Here is an 11,297-nt window from a genome sequence, read left to right as displayed (position 1 = left end):
TTCTGGAGCAGAAAATCTTAAAAAAAAAAAAAAAAAGAAAGAAAAAACAACCAGCAAATAAATAAATATTCTAGATTCCTTACTGCAACAACACAGGTTTCTGGGCAGGAGGCCCAAGGGCTTGTCCCCTGGAGACATGAGGTGTGACCTTGGGAGGCAATGAAGTGTAGAAGGAAACTTTCCCTTCCTGTGATCTGCAACATCCTAAAACAGAACAGCTCTGTCTCCAGTGGCAGCAGCCAAGTATGCAGCCCCAGCAGTGATGTGCACATCAGCTTTTGTCCTAAAAACTGCCAAGTATTAGAGGTCTGGTTGCTTGAAGTGGTTGGTTAGGCAATTCTAAGACAGGTGCAGGGATGAATTTTATTTTCATTCACCCATCTGCGTGAGAATTCTGATGAGTCTGAACAAGATGGTCTACCACAGTTTGGATATGTATAGGGAAGGAGAGGTGCTTCTTCCATGTGACAGCAGTAGAGATGGGGACCAAATGCTATTCTTCACAATATACAGTCCAGACAAGAGTAAACATGTGTGAAGCTTTGGGAACAGCAGGTTTTTATCCAGTAGAGGTATCCACAGAGTCAGGAGATGAGGCCCTGCAGCTTTTGATGCAAAGTTAGCCTGTTCCTTAGCACAGTGGCTGTGGAGCATTTGCTTTCTTATTTGCAGATTTTTCTTATTTATCTTATTTGCAGATAAAATGTTCTCTAAGGAAAAGACAGGACCCTGGGGATGGGGTCTTCTGCACCTAACATTGTCTGTCTACAGTGAAGGTGCCTCCATCAGTGGTGGTCCTCAGAGTACAAATGGGAACCTGCAGCGTGATTAGAACTGGAGAACCTGGTCTCCAAGAGATGTATTGACTCAGGCCCCCAGGGGTTTGATGACATGCTCAGATGGAGACACCTACTTGTTGCACAAACCTACATTTGGTCAGATGGTCCCAGTCCTGCTGTCTTTTCCTGAAAGAGGTGGGAAAATTGTTTAGTCTCTGGTATGCAGCACAACACACATTCTTCCTGCCTCAGAGAAAGATTGCTTGTTCATTCACTGCTTGTCTTCATTTTGCCTGTGAAGATGTGTAATCCCCAAAACACATACCTACTGGACCTGCTGGCCCAGGGTGCTGGACAAACTCCCTTATAAGAGCCCTGGTCATTACATAAAAGAAACACAGCAACTACTTTGCATTCTTTTGCAAATACAACCCCAGGCCATGCTCTGGCCAGATAAACTGTGTCACAGCATCCCAAGCTCCTGGTGTGAAACTGCTGGGGGCAGGAATGCTTCCCAAGAAGTGGAAGGAAAACATTCCCAGCTCCAGATATGCCAGGAAGAAGAAGCCAAGGATTTTTGTATCTGGTAAAAAAAACCTTGCATGGTGCATGGCTGCACAAAGACACAGCCCCTTCTCCCCAGCTTTCCTGCCCTGCTCATCCCAAGTCCACCCAGAGAGCTCAGGACCGTGTCCAGCAAATGACAGCTCAAATCCTCATCTTCCCTCCTTCATCCTACAAAATCTCCAGCCTGTTGGGTAAAACTCTTGCATGTCCATCTCCCTATCTCAGATCACCAATGGGTTTTCTGGCTGTCACCAGACTTTCTTGCCAGCTCAGCATTTTGGGAAAGAACCAAAACTTCAGAGGAAAGAGAGGGAATGGCAGGAGACAGCTGATTTTCCACTGTCAGGGGAGAGAAGGCAATGGTCTGCGTCCTCTTTGTTATGCAAAGGGGAGATCAAAGCTGTTGTTCACATGGTCATTATTGCGGATAAGGGAGGCAGCAGCCAGCCATACAGGGCCAGGAGCATCTCTATCTCCTGTGCCTGGTAGCTGAAGTGTCTACAAGATCTAAGGGAGGATCTGGTATTTACATGTCTGCGTGTGCTCGCCTGTGTGGGAGTAGAGTTTGTATATATTATAAGGAGAAAACGTAGATGGAAAGAACTGAGTTTTGTATCTAAGGCCTGCTTCAAAGCCCATTAAAATCAGCAGGAGTCATTCCACTTACTGTGATGGGTTTTGGCCCCATCTCTCCTTGCCCCTCCCTACCATGCCTATGACCTCAGGGCTGCTCCCTGCTGCATATCCTCGATTAAACCCTGTGAGTCATGGGGCTTCCCATGCTCACCACAGCAGTGGTTTTACTGGGAATCTCTGGAGATGCCCCCTCCTCTGGTGTTCACACCCTGCAGATATTTAGAGCAACTGTTGCTCATTCATCACTCCTTGCTCAAGATACGGAGATCCCATTGTTTGGTTTGGTTTTATAAATTGGCGCCACCAGTTTTTGTCCTGTCTTTTGTGTTGCCTTTATCTGAACACACTCCAGCATCATCTCCCTCCCCAGAAGCCAGATTTAAGATCAGAAGGGCTCATCATCTCATCACCTTCCTCCATACCCTGGTCTATCACGTTTCTACCAGCTCTGCCTGAACTACCTATAATGTATCTGCAACTACAGCATCCATTTCTGAAAGGCCTTCGTGCTGGGTTTGCAGACATCAAAAGCTGATGACTGCTTTGCTCTCTCTAATGGCTGAAGTCTGTGCATAGTGACGATGTGACTTTTTCTCCTTTGGGTATGTCAGGTTTCTGCTGTGCTTTCGTGTATAAAAAAGCCCTTTAATATCTTATCATTTCCATAGAAGTGTGTTTATAGCCTGTAAACAAGCCACTTCTCTATCTTCTTTCCAGTAAGATCACAGGTTTATGCTCCTAAAGTCTCTCACTGCAATGCATTTTATTTCACACTTTCCATTTTTAACAGCCTTTAAAAATGTGGATGTTGGAACAGAACCAGCATTAGTCATAAAGATGCAGGATTGTTTCCACTCATCACTCCCCCACTATACAGCTACAGACTACAACAGCTTTGCCACAACATTGAGTTAGAGGTCAAAATTGATGTGTGTCTCCTCTCTGCACCACAAACCCTTGTTAGAAAAATTGCTGACTGCTCTTGTTCTCTCTGTCCTCCCCAAACACCACCCCAGCACCGTGGCTTTCTGGATGTGTCTCACCCAAGTCTTGCCCGGGCTGAAAAAACCCATTTAGCTTTTCTGTCCCGATAACATCACAGGTCAAAGTGGAAGAGAAAGTGAAGGGTTGAGCCATCGAAGCAGATCGAGATCTGCCATTGGGTGCCACAGACAGCAATGTAATGTTCTGCATGAACATGCAGGAGGTGTGTTCAGGGATAATGCACTTGCATAGATAGAGAATTTTTTTAATTCCAGGGTGTTATCAGATCTGGAAAAATGCTGAAGGATTGAGTCGCTGCAGTATCAGTCTATTGCTACACGATAAAGGGGGAGATGTATTGCCTCTCTTTCACATCGTAATTGCACAGCCTCTGCAAATAATTAACTGAGCCTAACCAGACTCTTTTCCCTGCATTAAATCTGTTTTATCAGTTCACTCCCCGCCCCAAAAATTAATTTTCACTCTCAGACCCACACCCCTTTATTATAATAGATAATGTGAAATTCTCTCCCAAATAATTTGGTGGGAATACTAGGAGGAAAGGAGTTTCAGCCTGTTTGGGAAGAAGAGAAAGTCTGGGGGAGACAGAAATTACAAGAACATTCAGTGCCCATGCTGCAAGTTAAAAGGTGATCATGTATATTTTCATACATGCATATGTAGGCATAGTCATCTCGCTGCTGCCGCCCATTATGGTCTGGTTTCAGCAGCCAAGGTTTTCCATAGGGCTTTCTGCCACAGCATTGAACTAGGAGATAAAATTGCTTTGCCTCAACACTATAACTCCTTGTCCAAAACACTGCACATTTGCACTGTGAGCCAGGGCTACTAAGGATAGACAGAGTCATGCACGTTGCTTAATAATCCTGTTCAAAAGACAATTCTGCTTCAAAAATGGGCCACTCATCTGGGAACAGATGCTTAATGAAACACTGAAATTTGCTAACATCCCTGCTACACTCCACACTCCAGCATCTCCCAGAGCTCCCGCTGTTGTATCCTTTTGCCCACCGCCCATACTACCTCCCAGGTATGGCGATGCTGCCAGATGTGCAGTTTTTCTTCAGTGCCTTTATGTAGGACCAACCTGAGGAGACCCATTAGGGCAGGCAGTGGCTGGAGCAGAATAGCCAGGTGGTGGTAAATGTAGAAGAGGGGAGACTATCCCAGCTATGGGGGTAGCTTGGCCAACAGAAGGGAAATAGACATTGGGCTAAATCTTCCCATTACTTGGACTCCCAGCAGCCCTTCACGGTAGAAAACTGCTTATTTTATGAAATTAAACCTTCTTAAGGTAAGCATTTATTCCAGATAATCATGAAACCTAAGACAAAATGGGAGAGTGTCTGGTAAGCCAAGAAGAACCACCATGAGGAGAAAGGCTCTCGCCAGAAGCAGTTTGCTTGTGGCAGTTTCACTGACTCTTCTCTGAAACGGAGCCTGCGTCAGGATGGCCCTGAACGGAGGCACTCTGCCTACTGCGGAGAAACAGGATACAAAGGAAGGAAAAAGGGGCAAGCTATCTTCCTAATCAGCGTGAACCTGTTAGGAACTCACCTCCAGTCCCTTTCAGAGCCTGGAAAAGTGGTTTTGGAACTTGTCACTTATCCTGAAATAGTGAATGTAGGCTATAAGGCTGTCTTGAGAGCTCCCATTGCCTGTGCAGTGCACAGGCACCTCATGCCGTCTCCCCTGGTCCCAGTGTGGACAAAACACTCAGAGAATGTAACATGAAACCAACCCCTGTTGAACATATGAGTCTTTAATTCAATGAGGAAACAAAAGAAGTGTAGGTACTGTCTTTATTCTGTGAAATTATAAAAGAAGAAGAGGTGATTTGAAGATGAACTCCCCATGGCAGAGAAGCCACAGCAAAAAGGATTTGGCGCAAACCAAAAGTGCTGGAGTTTGTCATCGGCTTTGCTTAACCCAGCACTTAGTGAGAATCAGAAAAGTACCTTCTCCAAGATGAATCCTGACAGGACAGGGAGGAAGAGGGTGTCCGGAGGGGCAAAGCCAGAACTCACTATGGCCAAACCATATGAAGCTGGTTTGCACTGGAATGACCTTAACTTTATGTCCATCATCCCCAGGCTGTTTTGTCCATCTCCTACTATACTGCATTCAGAAATGGTGGTGCAGCCCTTCATGGCAGCTTTCAGAGACAACCCACCTATGAAGGAGAAGTACATGCCATGCATCAGGGAAACCAGTCTTCATAGTTATTCCCTCCCTGGCCAATAAGGTCCCCATTTCCACCCCAAGAACTTCCTATTCCTTATAGCCAGTTGGCTTCAACACCACCAACCCATTCCTGTCTGTTCCCATCCCCTGAACAGATTTGAAGAAGCCGCAAGGTCACCTTGGTTGATTTGAAATACAAAGGGTTTAGAGTTTGTCTTTTCTTTCTTTCTGCTAAATAAAAATGATTTTTAAAAAAATCTACATGTTTTAAATTTAAAAAAAATAAAGGTTTTTAATAGTTTTCTTTCTCACATATGTGTTCAAATCTTGCCTAGCTCCCTAAAGAAACCAGGGCTGTGTGAGAGCACTCCAGGTGTTCTTGTCTCCTTTTCTCTCCAACTCTCTCATGACATTTGAACTGGATTACTATCTCCCAGCCAGTCGTGGCACAGGGGTGAGTAGTTAGGACATTACAGGCTGAGCCATTTATTCAGGTAAGTCCATTCTCTAAGGTCTTACAGGATTTAGCCAAACCAACAGATAAACCCTGCTCACATGCCCACTGAGGGAGAGCCTGAAACCTGAATTTGTCCCTTACCAACAGTGGTGCATCTACCTGAGGAGAACACCTGAGAAGGTGCTATGTGCCTAACTCCCCATTCACATACTCTTGCTCCCATTGCTTGCTTTCACTTACGCTGCTCATGTTTCTTTGCTGCACAGGCCATTGAGGTGTGGAATATTCTGCTGGACGTTTTTATCTTCAGAACAAATTATATATAAGGGTGCTTCATTCCTTTCTTGCCCTCCTTTGTCCCCTGCACTGCTGCTTCCTCTGCGCAGCTAATCATACTGATAGGTCTGCTCTATTTACAGAGGCTGATCAGTTAAGTCAAGACAAGTTAGGAGCATATTTTATTTCAGTACACTAAACTAATTGCACCACTCTATTTCCATTGCTGTGACTAAGAAAATTCTTGTTTTCCTTCATGTTGTCTCTGTGAAGCACCTTCTAATCCAGGGTTTGTCCAATACGTCTATAAAGTGTATAGCAAAGACCTTCAGGCATCATATCATCACCCAGAAATATTGTCAACTCAGAGCAACTTCATCCATAACCATACACAAGATAATATTTTCTTGTCTGTTTCTACAGCAGATGGTGGTGCCCTTAATTTCCTTGTTATTCTTCCTGCTTGCTGGAGCACAGGCAAGACTGCCATGAAACATGGAAGTCTTTTTACCTGCGGCAGGGGAGGAAAGGGGAGTGACCAGGGAGCTTGTGGTCTACTTTCCTCTCTCTAATTACAGCTGCTGAGATAGGAAAATTTTCTGAATGGAAGTGTAATGTGCTGCTGGTGACCCCAGCCATGCAAAGGCTGGAGTTCCCTGGCTGGCAAGACCTTTGGGTACCCCAAAGGCTCAGTTGCACTGTTCATGGGAAGGAACCTGTCCCTGGCTGTCTAGGAGCAGAAGCACTGCTACAACAAACAGTGTCTTGGCCCCAGTGACCAGCGTCACCTCATGAGAAAGCCAATGGCTCTGTACCAGTTTCACCTGAACCTCCACTAAGCAGGCAACTGGCTTAGATCCAGATTCATCCCCATGCATCCTTGCTAGGCCCAGCAGGTTCAGGGTCTCAGTCAGATTTCTCACATGCCCATGTATCAGATGGCTTCAGTCCAGTTCTGCTCTTGACCTCAGTTATGTCATGCTATGAGGAATCCCAACAGTTGTCTGTGCATGATGGGGAAGGAGGAAGAAGAAAGCACCTCAGCCCTTTGATTACCTTTAAGAACATTCCCTTCCAGTTCCATGTCTCTTCCTCTTTCCTTCACACTTTTTTGCCCATTTTCTTTTCTCTGTGATGCTTTATCTTAGACTGGTTTCACCCATTTAACCAAAAAGATGAAAGACAGTCCCAAGTAAAAGGCAATTACCAGAATTCATTAACCCAGAAATGTCAACACACTGGGTTTCAGATCCAGTGCAGTTTACGATTTCGTTACTGCACTGAAAGGAGTCCACACTGTAGCAGGCAGGACACTGGTATCCATTGGGCACGTTGTCCTCTGGTGGCACTGGAAGGAAAGAGGTTGACTGTAACTGGTTTTAGTGAGGGAACAAGAGGAATGGGCCAGTGATGGCTTAGCCTGGAAGACCCCATGGGATGGGGCAGACAGAGAAGGGACGGGGTATAAGGAAAAAGAGAGCTTACATGTGACAGAGGTGGTTTGACAGTTATTTCCTGTGCAGCAAGCCAAGTGACTCCTTGCTTTTACCTTCCCGTAGTTCATGGTGATAGGGCCAAGCTGGCAGATGCTGGATGGCAGGCAGGACTTGACAGATGAAGGGATTGCCATCCCCCCTGCAATGAAGCAGAGGGCAGTGCCAAGCTATTAACTACAAGGTAACTCCCCTCCCCTCCCACTAGTTCCTACAGCAGGAACTGATACGCAGCTGTGCTGGGACCTGAGAGTGGTCTGGGAACAGTGGAGCGCCCCCAAAAATCAGCCCCAGTGATCCTGGTGATCCCCTCAGAGGAATGAGGGTGTCATCACATCCGAGACACTATTCAGGAATTTCTCCTCCTCCATGATGTGCTTAAAGTCAGGAGAGTACACAACTCTTCACAGACAGCTGACCTTGTTGCAGATGTTCAAGTTAGCCAGAATGCCCCAGCTGCAGATCTTACGGGGTCACCCACATGCCTCTGACCCATAGCCCACACTTCTTCATGCACAGTCCACCGAGTACATGGTCTACTACAGCCACAAGCATCCTGATGCAGGCAAGTCCAAGTCTTCCCCATCAGCCAAGCCCAAAAGGTGCAATAGGGAGCAGAACAGTTACCTGGAGTATACTGAGGTCCCTCTAGCACTTTGAGGATGAAGTGTGGCTTTGCACAAGCAGAAAGAAGTACCCACTGGAGCTGCCAGCACCAAAGCTGGTAGGATACAAGTCAACCTCCAGTCTAAAAGCCATCACTGGTCACATCACTGAAGCTGGGTGATGACCAAAGACATGCCACTAACACAACCAAGTGTACAGTTGTGTCAGGGCTCAGCACCCACCTTTGGCTTATCAACCATGGGGACATGGTGGTAGCTCAGTCCTGGTGGTGTGACCTGGCTGCCTGGTGTCCCCTTCCCTACTTGAGAAAGGGAGTCAGATGAAGACGGTTTCTCCCTCCACCCATGGTCAGTGCACCCTCAGTGCTAGAGGCCATCAGCCTCTCAACCCAACTACTCAACCTTTTTAAAGTTAAAAAGATTAAAATCCAGTGTCTCCTCCCAGTGTGCTGCCTAGACCTTCCCCTCCATGGCTAAGAACCAAGCCCTCCCAGCAGGAAACACTGCTTGAGACAGAGAAATGGAGAGCTTTTCCCATTTCAGAACATCCTGATCTCTGGGTCCTCTGCCAGTGAAAAGGAAAATTAATAGCTTATCCAAGGACTCACCATAAGGCCAGTGACAGAGGTGAGGGGAGAGACCCATCCCCACCCCTGCTCTGACAGCAGTGCTGGCCCACAGCCACGGTGGGTGTCTCACCTACCTATCATGACTTCATGCAGAATAATGCCGCAAGTATCTTCAGCGCCACTACAAGTTTTCATGGGGCCAGAGCAGCTTTTTCCTATGCTGTGGCAAACCTCACACTGAAGGGAGGTCCCTGGGGAAAGAAAGAGGACACATTCCTGGGTGGCAGTCATGAGGCTTCCCCTTTCATCAATACTTTGCTTCATCATATCAGCACTTTTCAGTTCTCTTCCCTTATTTCTCTTGTCCTATTGCTCAATTTGTGTCATAGCTTTTTTTCAATTATTTCTATTACTATTTATTCTAGTATGAACTTGAATTTGGGCAAGCGAGAGGAAGCCATCTGGGGAAAGCATTTTACATTTTAACCACCAATACTGAGCCAGCTTCCCTTATCTCCTGTACAAAGGTGTTTCCTTGGTGGTCCTGACACTGCTAAAGAAAGCATCCCCACAAACCCCTCCACCCTGGCAGGCATTCAGCTGTCCCTGGCTTCCCAGGCCCCAAATCCCCTCTTTGCAGCGAGCAGGGGCTGGGGATCAAGAAGCTGCCAGTGGGCGTTTACGCGTTATGGGGAATAGCATATCTCTTTGTAGGCGTTAAGGGAAATCACTTTACAAACTGCCTGCTGGAACATCTTACACAGATCAGAATATCAGGTAGTCAGCAGAAAACAGTCAAAAAGAAATAAAATGTTTATCAACAGAAAACAAACAGCATGTCTTCCCTGACACACTCATTGGGACCCAAGGTTCCAGCATGTAGATTGAAAGGTCCAGGGCATGTGTCAGTTCCCTAAACCCAGGTGCCATCTGCGGCCTCTTGCAGTGGCTGTGATATCTACATGGGGTGGCAGACATGACAGAAGACCTCCAAGATTTCAGTGGTCTTCTGGAGCAGAGCTGAAGGACAGCCAAGATGACATATAATGTCTGAAATGTCACACAACCCTGGGCATGAGCAAAATAAATCAGCCCCTAAGTTTGTCGTTAAATGGTGGCTGGAGATAGATTCAGCTGACCAAAGGTCTGTCTGCCTCAGAGTAACCTGAGTGACGCCCATGACTGTCCCAGCTAGATCACCAGTGACCACCACGGGAGCTTAGACAGCTGGTTCACATTGTAAATGCCCTCATCTGCACACTGGCTAACAGCACCAAAGATCCCCCAAGAAGACCAGTGTCCTCTCTGCAGTGCAGATCCCCCCAGACAAGGGGTTCCTATAGCTCAGATGGCTGGAATGGCCCCACATGCAGACGACCCATTCCCAGACCACTTCAATGTCTCACAGCCTTGCAGATCCCAGCAGAAAACTCACCTGGGTCCAGGAAAGCCAGGAAGAAGCTAAGGCCAAGGGACACTTTCATGCTGATGGGATGTAAGCACAGGGAGCTGCCAGGTCTTGCCGAGCACAGTGCCGTGTGCCACAAGGGCTTTACAAATTGGAGGAAAACAGGGCGTTTTGGGGAAGTCGCAGTCAGGGAAGTGCTCTGAAGAATTATAGAGGATATATATATATCTGCAGAGGAGTAGCACAAGTGTTTGTTTTTTCTTAAAGCACAAGTTCTGCCTTTTCCTCTGCATAAGTAATGCTGTTTGTCTTTCCCCAGTTGAGAGTATGCAGCCTGTGGGGAAAGACTGGCTTGCCTGAGATCTGTCAGGTATGTCTCCAGTGCAGACTTTGTTTGAACAACATTCAGCCTCTGCCATAGGTATGAATGATGAAGCAGAAACCATTTGAACAGCGCTGTTGCGCTCTCACCATTAGGCCCAAAGAAGCAAAGTGCCCTTTCCAGCCTGAATGATTCTAGGATTCTAAGGGCCAGCCAGGAATTTTCCTTATGGCTGAGTTTTTGCTGGCTGGTTTCCCATCTCCCTTCCCATCAGACAGTCAAGCGCTCTCATGCCCTGAGTACAGCAGCAAAGCAGACAGTGGCAAAGCAGTGAGCTTCCTCTCCAAGCTGACATGCACTTTCTGTTTGCAATATGACTGCCAATGCACGCCTTGGAGCAGGCTCAGTCAAGGGTTCCTGGGGCTGAGTATGTCAGAGCTGCAAAGCAGGTCCTCCAGGGTGCAGGTTTTGATAGAAAACACTTGGAAGTTGATAAGGGAGTCTTCTATTGTCCTTCTGGACTTTAAATCAAACCAGCCAGCAGGCAGAAAACGTCTATGTGGCTATGAGACAGCCTGGTCGTGTTATAGCAGGTTTTCCATGCCCTGAGATCTCACGATGAGCTAATGCCAAGCAGCAGTGACCGAAGGCCTAAGGGTTCCCTGTCCCACGTGCAGGTTTCATTACGATGTGCTGCCTCATTGAAACTATTCCCTGTCCCGAAGATATCCTCCATACTCCTGTCCTGCACCCGATCAGACACAGCCAGTTAGTTTATGGTCCTGAGTGACTTTTTGCATTGACAGCAAGGAAGAACTGACGTGTCTTTGTGCAGCTGGGGGGCAACTGCAGTAACAGCTCCTTGGACAAGACACTGCCCCAGGCAGACTTTTCACTCTGTAGCAGAGCAGAGGTGCTGGGCTCATCTGGCCTCCAGACACAAGAGAAACCCAAGCAACAGGAGGGGCATGCAGA

At 47.0% G+C, this 11,297-nt stretch overlaps 1 protein-coding gene across 2 annotated transcripts; it reads right to left on the bottom strand.

The window, feature by feature from the left end:
* Nucleotides 1–4,733: 4,733 nt before the first annotated feature.
* LOC119141847 (phospholipase A2 inhibitor 25 kDa subunit-like) lies at nt 4,734–10,180 on the bottom strand. Of its 2 annotated transcripts, XM_037374492.1 has the most exons (5): nt 10,028–10,178; nt 8,727–8,843; nt 7,390–7,539; nt 7,112–7,252; nt 4,734–5,160 (listed from the first exon to the last, which is right to left on the bottom strand). In XM_037374492.1, the coding sequence occupies exons 1-5, from the start codon at nt 10,074–10,076 to the stop codon at nt 4,934–4,936; spliced, it is 684 nt and encodes a 227-aa protein (XP_037230389.1). In that variant the 5' UTR covers nt 10,077–10,178; the 3' UTR covers nt 4,734–4,933. The 2 variants fall into 2 exon arrangements, with proteins under 2 accessions (XP_037230389.1, XP_037230390.1); XM_037374493.1 differs by lacking the exon at nt 8,727–8,843 and having other exon boundaries at nt 10,028–10,180.
* Between the last annotated feature and the right edge of the window lie 1,117 nt (nt 10,181–11,297).

The sequence above is a fragment of the Falco rusticolus genome, chromosome Z, assembly GCF_015220075.1.
Source record: "Falco rusticolus isolate bFalRus1 chromosome Z, bFalRus1.pri, whole genome shotgun sequence".
NCBI lineage: Eukaryota > Metazoa > Chordata > Aves > Falconiformes > Falconidae > Falco > Falco rusticolus.
Note: the sequence above shows the minus strand (reverse complement) of the source record. Positions and strands in the feature narration are given on the sequence as shown.